Raw genomic sequence first — 17,906 nt, 5'->3', positions numbered from 1 at the left:
CAAACAAAGCTTAGAGAGATGTAGGATTCTCGACTCAGTAAGAAGGCAAATGAAATTCAGTTTTATGCTGATAATAACAACCCAACACTCTTTTATAATGCCCTGAAGGCTATTTATGGACCATAGACCTATGGTGCATCTCAACTACTCAAAGCTGATGGAGCTGCATTGATTGGTGATAAGCACATGATTTTGGAGAGATGGGCTGAACACTTCCATAATGTTCTCAACAGACTATCATCTATCAATGCTGAAGCCATTAACTGTTTACCTCAGGTTTAAGCCAATCCCTCTCTAGTCAAATTCCCAATTGAAGAAGAGGTTCTGATCCTCTTTTGTAGCAAAGCACCTGGTGCTGATTCTATTCCAACCGAGATTTACAAGGTGGAAGGTTCATTGCTCATACAAAAGCTGACTGAAATTTTTCAGGGTATATGGCAAGAGGAAGTTATTTTCCAGGAGATCAAGGATGCCTCCATTGTTCATCTCTATAAAGGTAAAGGAAATAGATTGTCCTATGACAATCACAGGGTAGGGGTTCAGCGTGGTCTCTTAGTCATTGCTGGTACAATTCTTGCAAGAGTCCTCCTTAATAGCTGATCCTTCATCTGGAAGATGCTCATCTATGTGAGAGCCAGTCTCACTTCAGACAGGGTTGAGAAATGGTCTACATGATGTTTGCTGCCTGATAACTCCAGGAGAAATGCCAGGAGCAGAATTGAGGTCCTTACCCAATGTTCGTCAATCTGACCAAGGCCTGTGATACTTTCCAGTCATGAGGACTTATGGAAAATTATGTCAAAATTTGGTTGCCCAGAGAAGTTCATCAGTTTTATATGTCAACTTCATGACAGCATACTTTCCCAGGTTCTGGATAATGGACAATACTCTTCCATTTTTCCAGTGCTTGCCCCCATGCTTTTTAGCATGATGTTTACAGAAATGTTGTCAGATGCTTTCAATGAGGATAATCACAGCATCAAAGTCATCAACCACACTAATGGTAAATTATTTAACTTAAGAAAGCTACAAGCCAAGACTAAAGTGGAGGGAGAGTTGGTGCATGTTTTTTTGTTAACAGGTGATTGTGTACTCAATGCAGCCTCTTAAGCTGAGATACAACAAAGTATGAATCGATTCTCTGTTGCTTCTGCTAATTATGGCCTAACAATTAACACCAAGAAAACACAGTTGCACCAGCCACTACCACACCATCATCCATCCATGGAACCATCAGTTACAGCAAATGGAAAAGTTTTGAATATTGTGGATAAGTTCACTTACCTTGGCAGTATCCTTTCTGGGGATGTACACATTGATAATGAGGTTGACATACATATTGCCAGAGCTAGGTCAGGATTTGGAAGGCTCAGAATGAAATTATGGGAGAAGAGGTATTATACTGACTACCAAACTGAAGGTCTACAGAGCCATTGATTCAGAGAACTCTCAGTGAAGAAACACCTTTTAACCAATGCAAATAAACCCTGCCCTGCCACATATAATCTCATGGAGCTGCCTGGGTCCACTCAGAGGGTAAGTGAGTTGCCCATGTTGGAGCAGCCAGCTTGTATTAGGGGGACATCTTGATCTCAGGTCCTCTTGACTCTGAGGCCAACTCTTTCTAGCCCACAATACCATGCTGCCTCAAATGATAGGTGAACTAATTCTAATGCTGAACTGAGTGGCCTAGACTACAAATACCATGATGATTCATCAGGAGAAGAGGCCAGTGAAGATGGGACTGTTTAGGTAAAGCTTCAGAGAGGAAGTGTTGATCTTTGATGTTAGGTGGTATATGGATAAAGAGAACACTGGACCTGCAGTCAGGAAGACCTGAGTTTAAATTCAGCCTCAAACTCTTCCTTGCTATGTGACTCTGAGCAAGTCAATTCATTTCTATAAACCTCATTGTCCTCATTTGTAAAATGGAGATAATAATAGCACCTACTTCCCAGGGTTGTGAGGATTAAAGGATATAATAATTATAATTATATACAATTATAAAGCATTTAGCACAGTGCCTGGCATATAGTAAACACTATATAGATGTCATTTATTTATTTATTCATGCACTGGAAGAAAGGGAAAGGGAGACATGGACTGGGGAAAAGTAGTTCACATAAAAAACAAGAAAAAGATTATGGAGTAGAGGGGGAAGATGGGGAAGGAGTGGTGGAGTGAGTGAGCCTTACTCTCATCAGAATTGGCTCAAAGAGGGAATAACATACACATTCGAGAGTGTATAGTAATATATCTTGCCATGTGGGAAAGTGGGAGTGGGGGAAAGAGGTAATGGAAGGAAGGGCAGATTAGGAGAGGGGGCAGTAAAAAGCAAAACACTTTCAAGGAGGGATAGGGTGAAGGAAGATAGAAAATAGAATAAATATCAAGGGGAGGGATTAAGATGGAGGGTAATACAGTTAACAGTAGCTGAAAGAAATGATGAGCAGGATGCTATCAGAAGGACGTATGAAAAATGCAAACCATTAACAGAGATAGAATTGATGGTATATGAATACAGATTAAAGTATAATTGTATTTGTTAGTTCTTTCTAAAGGCCTTTTGTGTATTTATTTATTCATTTATTCATCCATTTATTTCTTTATCTATCTGTTTATTCACTCATTCATTCATTTATTTGTTTGTTTATTTGTTTATAGGTTTGTTTTAAAAACATTTAGACACTGGCTATGTGACCTTAGACAAGTCACTTAACCTGTGTCTGCCTCAGTTATCCTAATCTGTGAAATGAGGGTAATAATAGCACCTGCCTCCCAAGGTTGTTGTGAGGATCAAATGAAATAATATGTGTAGCATAGCAGAGTGCATAGTCGGTGCTTAATAAAGGTTTATTCCCTTCTCTTATTCCCTTTTGAAGGATGGATGAGATTAGGACGGCCAAAGTGCTGGGGAGTGGGGAGTGAAAGGGAGATATATTCCAGGTGAGGGAAGGCTTTCAAGGTACTTGCTTCAACACAATTCTGGCAAAGAGACAAGAATGAGCCAGTGGCAACTTAGGTCACAGGGACAGTGAACAGAGAAACCTGTCTGGAGGAGAAGGGATGCATTCAGGGATATAAGAGGTAGGGACTAGGGGCAGCTAGTTACTTTGTTTACTAGTTTACTTTGTTAAAGTAAAAAGGAGTCCTTGGTTTGGTTTTGTGAGGCAGTGGATAAAGTACTGGCCCTGGATTCAGGAGGACCTGAGTTCAAATCTGACCTCAGACACTTGACACTTACTAGCTGTGTGACCCTGGTCAAGTCACTTAACTCTCATTGCCCCCACAAAACAAACAAACAAAAACAAATAAACAAAAAAGAGGTAGGGATTGTATCCTACCTCAATTTTAGAGCTCTCTGGAGGTACCTATGAGAAGACACAGGGTACAATGAAGAGATCAATGGATTTGGGAAGTGGGGTTCAAATCTCAATTCTGATATTTTTGGGTAACTTCTGCCTCTTAGGTTCCACTGCTTCCTTCAAGACTCAGCTCAAAGCTGACCTTCTGCTTTTCTCAGGCCCCTGCTCCTATTGCTTTCTCTCTAGGATTCTCTCTCATTTACCCTGTCTGTGACTCATTGATAGATGTAGCTGTTTGCTTTACATCTCCCCCATCAGATGTGATCTCTTTGAGGTCCAGGGTCATGTTTTAGACTTTCTCTGAATCCCCAGTGCTTCTGTAAAATGAGGGGTTGGAATAGATGGTTTCCAATGTCTCTTCTAGTTCCAAATTGGTGATCCAATAATCCACAATGCTTATTGTGCACACGGTAGGCATATGATCGGTGGCATAATGGAAAAGGCCCTGGGCTTGGAGTCTTGTGGTGTTTAGAGTGAAGATTATGGGATAACCTATTTAGATCTGGAAAGGACCCCAAGAGCCATATAATCCAACCACCTCATTTTAAAGATGAGTAAACTGAGGCCCATGGAAGCTAAATGACTTACCCAAAGTCATATAAGTAGAGAAAATAAGAAGTCACATTTGCACCCAAGCCCACTGACTCTAGCAATGATACTCTTTCCATTAGAGGCCCGGGTTCAAACGCCAGCACCAACACATAGTAGGTGATTAACTAACTATGAACAAATCATTTGACTCCTCTGAGCCTCAGTTTCCTCATCTGTAAAATGGGAAGACTTAATACCCTCTTCTTCATAGTGTTGGAGGCATGGAAAGTACTTCAAATATTATAAAGCCTTAAAGTGCTGTTAATTATGAATTGTTATTAATTGCCATTGCCATTATTAGGGTGGATAGTTAGTATGTTTATAAAAGGTCTTGAATATCAGGGATAGGAATTTAGAACTAACGAAATGGAGAGCAATTTTAGGTTCTTGAGCCAGAATTCTCCGGGATGAGAGAGTGAGACCCTTAGAAAGCAGGGTCCGTGACTTACTGGGATGGGAATGTCATCAACTGGTCAGAGTCCTTCCCTCTTTTTGTTAAAGTAAAAAGGAGTCCTTGGTTTGGTTTTGTGAGGCAACTGTGGTTAAGTGACTTGCCCAGGGTCACACAGCTAGTACAAGTGTCAACTGTCTGAGGCCACATTTGAACTTAGGTCCTCCTGAATCCAGGGCCAGTGCTCTATCAACTGCACCACCTAGCTGCCCCTGAGTCTTTGGTTTTGGATAAGAGGTGTTCTCTCCCTGTTCCTAAGAAAGTCCTCTCTCCCTGACCATCTCTCTGTTTCCCTCCTATAGGGGGCTGTCAGCTTGGTATCACTGCCAAGGGGGAGCGCTTGAAACATTGGTACGAGTGTCTAAAGAATAAGGACAAGAAGATTGAACGCTGGCACAACCTCCAGAATGAGAACCACGTCTCCAGTGATTAAAGCGGGGGCCTATGGGCCCCACCCTCCCACCCTGTCCATTCCTCAGCTTTTCCCTCTGTCCCCCTGCACCGCCCCCCCCACCCCCGACATTCCCCTGCCCCTAGAACTCCTCACTCTGGACCTGTCCTCAGCTTTTCCGGTCCGTCAGCCTGGCTGAGACAGTCTCTCCTGGGTTCCTCTGCCATGTACACTGACCAGAAAGCTGTCTTGACCTTCCCTTCCTTACCTGAACAAACCTTTGAGGTCTCTTCCTCCCCTCTTAAATATGAGGGGACACATACCCCGCCTTTTACTCTCTCTCTCTCTCTCTCACTCCTCTCTCTTCCATTGTCTTTCTTTTTTTCTTTATTACTGTTTCACTTTAAATATTTCTCTCTTATTTTGTCCTTTCCATCTCTTCCTCTCTTTACTTACTTTCTTCTCCTCTCTCTCCCCTATCTTTCCCTTTATCTTCTCTTCCTTATTCCCTCTTTACGTCTCTTTATTCCCTTTCTTTAACTCTCTTTCCTTCTCCCTCCTTCCCTCTTGCTTTGTCTCTCTCCATATCTTTCCCTCTCTCTTTTCTTTTCACTCTTCCTCTTTCACTCTCCCCCCTTTTCTTCTTTATCACTCTCTGTGTCTGTCTCTCTTTGTCTCTGTCTCTCTTTCTGCTTTGGTCTCTGTCTCTCCCTTTCTCCTTCCTTCTCTCTTTCTCTCTCTCTTGTCCCTGCTCCCCTCTACCCTGCCCCCTGTAATCTCAAAGTTAACAACTTGGGCTCATGTCCCCTCAATGGGCCCCACACCTATTGACTTTTAATCAGTGCTCCCTAAACTTCTAGCCTCCCTGGGTCAGAATTTAGGAACTTAACTTGGATATTGGAATGGGGAAGCAGTCTGGGAGGGGGAGGGATCCTACAGGGAGTTAATGAGGATCATATCAGTTCCATTAGTAGAAATTGATCTACAACTCATTTTGGATAAGTAGGGAAAAGGTTCTCCATTTTAGACGGCTATGCCCATGTGATGTCTTCTTGTGGTGTACACAGTCACACACCTAACTCTACGTTATAGTGTTTAGAATATATGATGAATGTTGGTGTGTATCCACTCAACAAGCAATGTGCAGAAAAAAAAATGAGGTGAAGGTGAGGGTTTGAGCAGAAGAACAATAACACCCCCCACCCCCACCCCCCACACAGAGTCTAGCAGACTTAGATGTTCAAAAACTTTAGCTGTGAATTACCTTGATCTCATTGAAACTCTAATACACAGTTAAGAGTTCCGTTTCCCCCTTTTGGAGGTGGGGAGGCAGACACCTGCTTTCAAGAATAGAGAGGCCAAATCCCAGCAACTTTCCTCAATCTGCCTCCTCTGTCTCTGCCTCTCTCTCTCTGTCTCCTCTCCACCCCACCTCTTCCCTTATCCCACTCCAAGGGAGAATAAAGTCAGAGATGCTCTTCTTAAAAGGTATTCATTGTGAGTCTCCTCTCCCCCCCCCACCTCTGTCTCTGCCAGATCAACACAAACAGGGCCAGTGAATTTACTCTAGGAAATGCAGGGGAAATATGGAGAGTCTATGGCTTGGAGTCCTGTTGCACATGCCAAGCAAACAACGTTTTTTCCCTAGCTTCAGGGTAGGGGCTGGTGGGTCTCCTCTGGGTCTTCAGATCTCTCCCTCTCTCTACTAAGTGTAGAGGAGCACTTGAAGCTTGAACAGAAGCCAGCTTTCTCTGACCATGTGCCCACTGCTGAGTAGGGTGATGGGACAGGAAGTAGGGCATGGAGGTCTTTAAGGCTGCCAATCAATGGGCATGCTCCCCACTGTCTCTTCCTCCAGATGGCTAATCAGTGAGTGACCTCCCCTTTCCATCTCCAAGTCTCTGTAACCTGGACAAATGAATGGCTCTGCTTATTCTCTGTTGTCTTGTTTATAAGGGCTGCTGGGAGGAACACACAGAACCCTCAATGTGGGAATGCTTTGTGGACAGAGGATGTATGCATGCCTTCTTTTCTTGTTATTACTGGCGCTGTAATTAATGAATCTTTCTGCCTCTCTCTCCCCTTAGAGTAGGGAAGCAGAAATACAGCCCTGGGGTTTGGAAGAGGACACAATTTAATGCCTGGGTTCAGGAAAGGGGAGATGGGAGGGTAGATTTCTCCCAACTTGGGGCATGTCTTCCAATCCTGTGGTCGTCCCCTCATCATGTTCTTCCCCACCTCTCCTCCCACCTGGAGATGCTTTCTAGAAAGACGAACTTAGTTCATGCTTTTGAAAACTATCATCTTCACTCCCCATGATCGGCTCCTTTAAGAAAAATTCCTTTCTTGCGAGACATCTCCATTTTTCTATGTATGTATGGAGCAGGCTGCAATCCAGAGAGCTGGCTGGTAGATTTCCTGTCACTGTTGTTTTTCTTCCAGGCGTGCTCCTCCTATACAACACCATGACCTGCGGTTCTTACTCCCTGGTTCTCCTCTAGAAGAAAGCATGCCTTACCTAGGGGTGGCAGCAGCACATGCACTCTCATATGAGCTGGCATTGGCCTTCTAGTTAGCATGTGATGGTCTTCCAGCAGACCTGCTGGGGGACAAGCTCTTTCCAGCAGATGTAATCCCCTGGCATAGAATCCTAGCGTCTTCCATTGCATGCAGACTCAGCCATATTCTCTATTTGTGATAATGTATCTAAAATAAAGTAGGATTCTCCAGGAAACGGTGATTTGTTTTCTATTACTGACTTGGAAAATGAGGGAGTTGGGTTAGAAGGTCTCTAAGAGGGGCAACTAGGTGGCACAGTGGATTAGAGCACCAGCCCTGGAGTCAGGAGTACCTGAGTTCAAAACTGGCCTCAGACACTTAAAACTTACTAGCTGTGTGACCCTGGGCAAGTCACTTAACCCAATTGCCTCACTAAAAAAAAAAAAAAAAGGTCTCTAAGGCTCCTCCAGCTCTCATATTCTTTGTTTTAAGAACCATTCCACCTCTCATATTCCCTGTTTTAAGCCTCCCTCCCAACCCTAGCATTCTTTGTTCTAAGGGTGCTCCCAGCCCTCATGTTCCCTGTCCTAAGGTCCTTCCAAGTCAGACATTCTAATAATCTGTGATTCAAGGAGGCAGTGTGAAGTAGTGGAAAGTGCACTGGACAGGTCATCAGGAGTCTTAGCTTACTTTGGACAAGTTACTTCCCCTTTCTAGGACTCAGCTCTTTCCTCTGTAAACTAATCAGTTTGGACAAGAGAGCTTCAAAATCCCTTCCAATTCTAAACCTATGATCCTCTAGGTACTGCCTCTCATCTACAAAAATGACACTCCTTATCTGCCATCATTGCAAAGCAGACTGGGAAGGGCATCCCCCCAATCCTCCCTCCACCTCTGCTTGTGACCAGTGGTGTACATTGCTGAGGGGGCTAGTTGGATGAGGGGCTCACCATGTGTCTGTGGAACCAAGTAAAAAAATTGGTCTGCATGGGCATGGCACCAACTATTGCAGCTTCATCAACCCTTTCCTTTACATCAATTAGTTAGCAAACATTCCCTGCTCACCTACTATGCAGAGGGTCTGTTCATCAATACTAATAGGGACAATAAAGATAAAAAACACCATGAAAGAGAAGTTATATACAGTATGCATGGATAAGCCAAGGAAGGTATGAACTAGATACCCTTGAAGGCCCTTTTCAAATCTAAGAATCCATGAAGAACAAGGTTTTGGAAGATTATACATTATTTCTCAAGGTCTCTCAGAAGAATTTTAGAATCAATTGTGAGACATGGGAGACACAGGCACAGGATCATCCAGCATGGTGTGATTGCATCAAAGAAGGTGCTGTGCTCTATGAATGAACCAGAATTGCAGTTGCTCAAAAGAAATGTGGAGGGTGGCACCAGTCCTGGATTCAGGAGGATCTGAGTTCAAATCCGGTCTCAGACACTTGACACTTACTAGCTGTGTGACCCTGGGCAAGTCACTTAAACCTCATTGCCCCGCAAAAAAAAGTGAAATGTGCACATTTAGAGACATCTCCACTCAAAATGTTCATATTTGTGTCCAACCTGTGGTAGAGCCTTCTGAGTTCATATTGGTATGATCATCCATAGTTGGACACCCTGTACCAGACCTCAACATAATGATGTTATTTAGGTCCTCTTTGAGAACGGACAACAACCAATCAACCAACATTATTTCTAAGCTTTATTTGTTACCAGTCACAATTTTGCGTATTTTCCACACTTCTAGTCAATTCTAAACTCCTTGATGTTTGGGACCATTTTTCTTTTCTGTTTTTGTATCCTTAGAACCTACATATGACACAATGAACCATGACTTCCCCTCACCCCCACCCCAGGACAAGATTTCATAGAGAGGTATGTAGATTTTGACCCTACCCCTGTCTTCTCACAGGGAGCGAAATATACCCCTGTGAGTCATTCCACTTAGAGATTCCTTAAGGACCAATACTAGACCATCAGGAAGTAGTAGAAGGGGGTTCTGGGCCACTGTGCCCTCTCCCTCCTGCTCCACTAAAGGGTTCCTCTCAGCTCTGGACCCATGCACATAGACTGAAGTTAAGTCCTGGGGAAGCCTGACCACCTCAAAGAAGGGTTGAGCTCTTTTCCTCAGTCTCTTTGGCTTTCATGTAGTCACTTCTTAGTAAAGTTCTTATTGATTAATTGATTTATATTCCCTACCCTTGGAGCCTTGTGGAAAATTCCTTAAAGCTTAGGTTTTGGGGCAGGTAGGTGATGCAGTGGATAAAGCACAGGCCATGGATTGAGGAGGGCCTGAGTTCAAATCTGGCCTCAGACACTTGACACTAGCTATGTGACCCTGGGCAAGTCACCTAACCCTCATTGCCCCAACAACAACAAAAACAAACAAACCAAAACTTAGGCTTTGGTTCGTGTCTATGGTCTCCCCCAAATGGTGAAGTAGAAAGGCACTTATGTCCTATGTAGATCAGGTGTAGGACAGCTATTTATTTCTTCTACAAAAAAGAAGTATCGAACTCACATGACCCACAAGAACACATTAACAGAAAAACTTAAGCCAAATCCATCACAAAACTCCTATATCCTTGGTGTTCAGCTCAGTTTGTGCAGGACAAAAGAAACTCTGAAATCATACTGCAAACTCTATTAGTAGCTGAGAGATTGAGAGCAGAAATATGGTGGTATGGAGCAACTCAGGAGATAACTGGATGCTTCTGAGAACCCCAGTCACACTGAGGTCAATGGAAGGTTTTGCAAAACACGGTAGTACTTTCCTCTTTGCTCCTACTTGGTTTTCTCAGAGTGCTTGGTGAGGCAAACCTCAGGAAGTTGCTTAAACCTACAAAACCCTTTCCTTTGCTTTCATTTCCCATCTACCAAATGAGAAGAGGTATGAGAAATGGAAAGCCTATCAACAAACAGAAGATTACAGCTCAACATCTTTCTACAGTGTGTCTACTATATCTTTCTGTGTCTAAGTGAGTTGAAGGGGAGGACAAGAAAGGGGATCTTCATTTATATGAGGGAAAAGAGGAGAAGAATTAACTAGAGAGAAGAAAAAATAAATAAAACTCAAACTATAGAAAGGATTGACAAATGGGATGGGGGCAGTAAGGGTGAGAGGAAGAGAAACTTGGGGAATAGAGCTAACAAAACAAATAGAGATAGACATGGGAACATATAAATTCTTTTCCTTATTCCCTGATCACCTTGGAAAACAGACCTAATAGTGTTATTGCTGGGTCAAAGAGTATGCACAGTTTTATAACTCCAAGGGCATAATTTTAGAATGTTCTACAAAATGGTTAGATCAGTTCACAGTTCCACCAACTGTGTATTAGTGTCCCAATTTTTCCACATCTCTTCTACTATTTGTCATTTCCCCCTCCTATCATTTTAGCCAATCTGATATGTGTAAGATAGTATCTCAAAATTGCTTTAATGTGCATTTCTCTTATCAATAATAATTTAGAAGGAGCCACAGTAAGGATTATACAGGAGCTGGCAGTTTCAACATTAATGGACTGGAGAGCTTAGAATATGATATTCCTGAGGGCAAAGGATCTTGGATTGCAATCAAGAATCAGCTACCCAACAAAATTGAGCATAATTTTTTTGGGGAAAGATGGACATTCAATGAAATAGGGGATTTTTAAAAACCTTCCTGATGGAAAAAAAATCAGAATTGAATAGAAAATTCAATCTTCAAATACGAGACTCAAGAGAAGCACAAAAAAGTAAAATGGTAAAAACCATGTTATTCAACGAGGTTAAAATGTTTACATCCCTACATGGGAAGAAGATACTTGTAATGCTTGAGAACTGTATCTCTATTAGGGTAGATAGAAGGAGTAAACATAGGCAGAGAGTATGAGTATAAATTGATTTTGATGTGGTGATATAAAAAACTTAAGGGGTAACAAAAAGGATTGTACTGGGAGAAGAGGAAAAGAGAGAAAAATAGAGTAAATTTCATCACATGAAGAAGCACATATAATAGAGGGAAAGAAGGTAGGGGTGAGCATTGTTTTTCATTGGATTTGGCTCAAAGAAGGAAGAACATACACCCTCAGTTGGGTATAGAAATTTATCTTACCCTAAGGAGAAGTAAGAGGGGAAAGGGGAAAGAAAAGGAAGGTGAGACTGATAGAAGGGAGGGCAGATTGAGGGAGATGGTGGTCAGAAGTAAAATTCTGGGTGAGTGGTAAAAGGAGAGAGAAAACTATAAACAAAGGGAAAAACAGGATTGAGGGAAATATACAGTAATCATAACTATGAATGTAAATGAGATGAACTCTCCCATAAAATGGAGGGGATAGGAGAGTGGATTAAAAGCTGGAATCCTACAATATGTTGTTTATAAGAAACACATTTGAAGCAGAGAGATACACATAGAGTAAAAGTAAAAGGCTGGAGCAAAATATATTATGCTTCAGCTGAAGTAAAAAAAAAGCAGAGGTATCTATCCTTATCTTATGCAAAGCAAAAGCAAAAATAGATCTAATTAAAAGAGATAAGGAAGGAAACTACATCTTGCTAAAAGGCACCATAGACAATGGAGTAATATCAATACTAAACATATGTGCACCAAGTACTATAGAATCCAAATTCTTAGAGAAAAAATGAAGGAAGTTATAGGAAGAAATAGACAGAAAAAATACACTAGTGGGGACCTCAACTTCACCCCTCTCAGAATTAGATAAATATAACCAAAAAATAAATAAGAAAGAAATTAAGGAGGTGAATAGAATTTTAGATATGATAGACCTTTGGAGAAAACTGAATGGGGATAGAAAGGAATGTACCTTTTTCTCAGTGACACATGGTCCCTACATAAAAATTAACCATGTATTAAAGCATAAAATCTTCACAGTCAAATGCAGAAAGGCAGAGATAGTAAATGCATCCTTTTCAGACCATGATGCAATAAAAATTAAGCATAATAAAGGTCCATGGAAAGATAGACAAAAAATTAATTGAAACTAAATAATCTCATCCTAAAGAATGAGTGGGTCAAGCAACAAATCATAGAAACAATCAATAATTTCATCAAAGAGAATGACAATAATGAGATAACATGCCAAAACTTATGGGAAGCAGCCAAAGAAGTTCTTAGGGGAAATTTTATATCTCTAAATGCCTACGTGAATAAAATAGAGAAAGAATAGACCAATGAATTGGGAATGATAAAGGGGGCATGCAACTAAAAAAGCTAGAAAAAGAACAAATTTTAAATCCCCAATTAAATGCTAAATTAGAAATTCTGAAAAATCAAAGGAGAGATTAATAAAATTGAAATTAATAAAACTATAGAATTAATAAATAAAAATAAGAGCTGGTTTTATGGAAAAAACAATAAAATAGATAAACCTTTGGTTAATTTGATTTGATTTTTAAAAAGTTTTTTCTGGGGCAATGGGGGTTAAGTGACTTGCCCAGGGTCACATAGCTAGTAAGTGTCAAGTGTCTGAGGCCAGATTTGAACTCAGGTACTCCTGAATCCAGGGCCAGCACTTTAACCACTTTGCCACCTAGCTGCCTAGTTAATTTGATAAAAAAAAAAAAGAAAACCAAATTACCAGTATCAAAAATGAAAATGGTTAATTCAACACCAATGAAAAGGAAATTAAAGCAATAATTAGGAGTTATTTTTCCCAATTGTATGCCAATAGATTTGACAATCTAAAGGAAATGGTTGAATATTTACAAAAATATAAATTGCTCAGATTAACAGAAAAGGAAATAAAATACTTAAGCTCATTTTTGAAAAAGAAATTGAACATGCCATCAATGAACTCCCTAAGAAAAAATCTCCTGGGCCAGATGGGTTTACAAATGAATTCTACCAAACATTTAAAGAACAATTAATTCCAATAATATATAAACTACTTGGAAAAATAGGTGAAGGAGTCCTACCAAATTCCTTTTATGAAAAAAATGTGGTGCTGATGTCTAAACCAGGAAGAGCCAAGACAGAGAAAGAAAGTTGGAAACCAATTTCCCTAATGAATAACAATGCAAAAATTCTAAATAAAATAGTATCAAAGAAATTACAGAAATTTCTCACCAGTTTAATACACTATGACCAAGTGGGATTTTTACCAGGAATGCAGGACTGGTTCAATATTAGGAAAACGATCAACATAATTGACCACAACAATAACAAACTAACCAAAATCATATGACTATCTCAATATATACAGAGAAAGCTTTTGACAAAACACCCATTCCTATTTAAAAAAAAAAAACACACTAGAGAACATAGGAATAGAGCTTTCCTTAAAATGATAAGCATTCCCAATAAAATCAAGGGTGAAACAAAGTATGTACATTATCATCACTATTTTTCAATATTGTACTAGAAATGTTAGCATTAGCAATAAGAAAAGAAAAAGAAATTGAAGGAATTAGAATAGGTAAGGAAGAAACAAAACTATCACTCTTTACAGATATATGATAGTATACATACAATCCTAAGGAATCAACTAAAAACTACTTGAAACAACTAACAATTTTAGCAAAGTTTCAGGGTATAAAACACCCACATAATAATGATTTAGAACATTTTTTCATATGACTATATGTGCTTTGATTTCTTCTTCCAAAACCTGCTTTTTCATATCACTGGACCATTTATCAATTGGGTAATGACTAATTCTTATAAATTTGACAAAGTTCTCTATATATTTGAGATAGGTGACCATTATCTAAGAAACTATAAAAAGTTTCCCCAATTTTCTGTTTTCCTTCTAATATTGGCTACATTGATTTTATTTGTACAAAACCTTTCAATTTAGTGTAATTAAAAATTTCCATTTTATGTCTCACAATGCTCTTTATCTCTTATTTATTCAAGAATTTTCCTATCCCTAAATTTGATGGGTGATATGTTCCCTGTTCTTACTTACATATGATATCTCCCTTTATGTCTAGGTCACATATTAATTTTGACCTTATCTTGGTAAATGGTGTAAGATATTGGTCTATACCTAATTCTGCCAGACTGCTTTTCAGTTTTCCCAGCAATTTTTACCAAATAGTAATAATTAAATCTTTACATTTATCAAATACAAGGTTACTATAATAATTTACTCATGTGTATTGCATATCTACTCTATTCCACTGACTCACCTTTTTATTTCTTAGCTAGTACCAGAGAGTTTTGATAATTGCCACCTTATAATACAGTTCAAGATCTGGCACTGCTGGACCTCCTTCCTTTATATTTTTCCCTTAAATTCCTTTGATATTCTTGACCTTTTGTTCTTCCAGATAAATTTTATTATTTTTTCTAGGTCAATGAAATAATTTCTTGGTAATTTAGGATGGCACTGAAATAGGTAGAATTGTCATTTGTATTTTATTGGCTCAGTCCACCTATGGACAATGAATATATCTCTGATTATTTAAATCTGACTCTATTTGTATAAAAAGTGTTTTGTACTTACTGTTATATAGTAGGTTTATCCCAGCAGGTATATTCGCAGGTATTTTATGTTCTCTGTGGATATTTTAAATGAGATATCTCTTACTATCTCATTGCAGGGATTTGTTGGTAATATATAGAAATTCTGATGATTTGTACAGATTTATTTTATATCCTACTTGTTTTGTAGCATTAATTCTTTCAACTAACTGTTTAGTTGAATCTGTAGGATTTCCCATCTACAAAAAGAGATAGTTTTATTGATTAATTGCCCATTCTGATTCCTTCAATTTTTTTCTTGTTTGTTTTTTGGGGTTTTTTGGGTGGGGCAATGAGGGTTAAGTGACTGGCCCAGGGTTACATGGCTAGTAAGTGTCAAGTGTCTGAGGTCAGATTTGAACTCAGGTCCTCCTGAATCGAGGGCCAGTGCTTTATCCACTGTGCCACCTAGTTACCCCCCTTCAATTTCTTCTCTTATTGCTAACATTTCTAGTACAACCTTGTTTCACTCCTGATCTTTTTGGGAAGGCTTCTAGCTTTTCCCCAGTGCTTTATCCACTCTGTCACCTAGCTGTCCCCCCTAGTTCTTTTAATAGGAATAAGAGTTGTATTTTTCCAAAAGATTTTCCTACGTCTACTAAGATAATCATATCATTTTTTTGTTTTGTTATTGACATGGTCATTTATGCTGAATAGCTTTCCTAGGGGCAGTTAGCTGGTGCAGTGGACAGAGCACTGGCTTTGAAGTTGGGAGGATCTAAGTTCAAATCTCATCTGGGATACTTATTACCTGTATAACCCTGAACAAGTCACTTAACCCCAATTGCCAACATAAATTCAATTCAATGAAAGTCATGATATCACCTCCCCATGTCATTGTCCTCTTGAAGAATGAAGAACAAACAGTAACAACTTTTGCAGTAGGGAAGCAGCAGACAGTGAGCCACTGAAGGTGAGTGAGAAAATGGGAATGATAAAGGGGGTTGGTCAATTTGATGGAAACAACAGAATGGAAGGAGATGACTTGTGCACATAGAGAGATTTGCCCTGGCAAGAAGAAGGGCCATCTCTTCATGTGAGACAGTGCTGAAGGGGGAGCCAGTGGCTGAAAGCATCTAGGTCATGTGAGATGAGGAGAAGGACAGAAGAGGGAGAGAGCTCAACCAATGGTCTTGATTTTTTCAGTGAAATAGGAGGCAAGGTGCTCAGTTGAGAGAGTAGGGGGAGGGGGGAGCCATGGGAGCCTTGAGGGGGGCAGAAAAGGTGTGGAGAGGGGACACGTGTGAAGCACACAACTAACAAATGTCAGAGGCAGGGTTTGGACCCAGAATGCCATGCACTGTGTCAAGCTGCCTCCAGCAGCTCTATAGATGTGAGATGTAAATGCTGGCTCAGGATCAAACAGAGGCTACCATCTCTGACAAGAATAATAATGTACCTGTTCACTAAATTGACAACTCTCATTAAGCAAAGACTGATTCTCTGCAATGTGGATTATTTGGACTCTAGGCTTCCCTTCTACCGTCTTACTCTTGGCCTTTCCATTATTGACCATTTCCTTTGTTCCTCTCCCAGGTGAGAGACCAGGAAAATTAAAGGTGTTGACTCTGCACCCATTTTTGTACCCCAAGAGACTATAGTTCCCAACTCACTGGTGCAAAGTGATATCAGGGTCCCTAAATTGGGAGTCTGAGATCTGAGGACCCAGAATAAGTGCTTGAGGGCTGCCCTGGTATTGTAGGGTCTATTATAGAACTTGTTGGGGCAGAGCAGGGCAGTGAAGCATATAAATGGTCCCTTGAAGTCCAGAAGACCTAGACTCAGGTAACACCTCTCATTCATGTGTGACCCTGGGCAAGGGATTGAACCTCTCAATGTTGCCAGACAATACAAAAGTGCCAAGTGGTAGAGCAGATGTCAATCTAATGGCCACTGGGCTTTCCCCACACCAGTGAAAACACAGGTCTAGCCTCAAAAGAGAAGCAAATGAAACCAAAATGAATCTAGAATCTATACCTAGGCAAGTCTGATAATTAAGGTTTGAGAGGGGAGGGGGGAAACTGCCTTAGGAAAGATAAGGGTGACAGTGGAACTCAAACTTCCTCAGATATTTTTCATTCATTTCCAACTCTTCACGACTCCATTTGGTGTTTTCTTGGCAGAGATACTGGAGTGGTTTTGCCATTTCTTTCTCCAGGCCATTTTACAAATGAGGAAACTGAGGCAAAAAGGGTGAAGGGACTTGCCCAGGGTCACACAGCAAGTCAGTGTCTAAGGCCAGATTTGAACTTAGGAAGAGGAGTCCTCCTACCTTCAGGCCTGGCTCTCTATCCACTACAGCACCACTTAGCTGCCCCTGAACTCATCAACCCTAACTTCCTCCTTATCCCCTTCTTCACTAATCAGTCAGTTTCTGCTCATTTGCTACCTTGTCCCCATGAGGAACTTGCCTCACGTTTCTCTTTTGAGCCTTCCTGGCCACAGTCCCGCTTCTGCTTCTTGACCCCACCTGTGCCAAGAGGTTCTTCTCTTTTCTTCTCTCTGCTTCCACCCCTCCCACCATCTCTGTGGTGATTTGGGCCAGGTACTGAAATCTCATTTGCCCCAAGAAGTCTTTGTGGCTGAATTTCCCATGCTCTTCCTGTTTCACTGGGTGTCCCCAAACCCAAACACCCAAACAAACCCACAAATGCCTCTCACCCCAGTGTTGGTACACAACCACACCTGATTCAGTTGGAAGATGTGAACTGCCCACAGGAGATCTATGTTCTTGTTGGATGCCTAGGTGTACAGTTAGCTACCTCAAGGGGAGGCATGATAGATATCTCCTCAATCTCACCCATCCCTCTCCAAGGGAGATCAATTCCTTCCGGGAAGGGTTCAGGAGAAGGATCAGGAGGCTGACCATTCTGTTCTGCTCTGAGAGAGGGAGTCCTAGACTAGAATTCTATCTATCTGCTCCCTTTAAACATTACTTACCTAAGGGCAAGACTTTTAGGTTTAAAAGCCAAAAAACCCCCAAACCTATTAACTTCCCTGGTTACTATCCATTAAAAGGACAAGGATATTCCAAGTTTATACCCATTTGCTTGACGCCTTTCCATCAAATGTTAGTTATAAAAAAGACAATCACAATTATGGAATAGATATTAAATCAATTTATGATAAACA

The 17,906-nt window shown here is 40.6% G+C and overlaps 1 protein-coding gene across 15 annotated transcripts in view; it reads left to right on the top strand.

Moving 5' to 3' along the window:
* The window catches only part of RPH3A (rabphilin 3A), a 344,443-nt gene extending 339,188 nt beyond the window's left edge, over nucleotides 1-5,255 (top strand). For all 15 annotated transcript variants that reach the window (XM_043977132.1, XM_043977145.1, XM_043977136.1 and 12 more), the window contains one exon: nucleotides 4,710-5,255. In XM_043977132.1, the coding sequence (XP_043833067.1) occupies nucleotides 4,710-4,840 (131 nt within the window). In that variant the 3' untranslated portion in view covers nucleotides 4,841-5,255. The remainder of the gene's footprint in view (nucleotides 1-4,709) is intronic.
* The last annotated feature ends 12,651 nt before the right edge of the window (nucleotides 5,256-17,906 follow it).

The sequence above is a fragment of the Dromiciops gliroides genome, chromosome 1 (genome assembly GCF_019393635.1).
Source record: "Dromiciops gliroides isolate mDroGli1 chromosome 1, mDroGli1.pri, whole genome shotgun sequence".
NCBI classification, from domain to species: domain Eukaryota; kingdom Metazoa; phylum Chordata; class Mammalia; order Microbiotheria; family Microbiotheriidae; genus Dromiciops; species Dromiciops gliroides.
The sequence above is the reverse complement of the archived record's forward strand: the minus strand, read 5'-3'. Positions and strand labels throughout refer to the sequence as shown.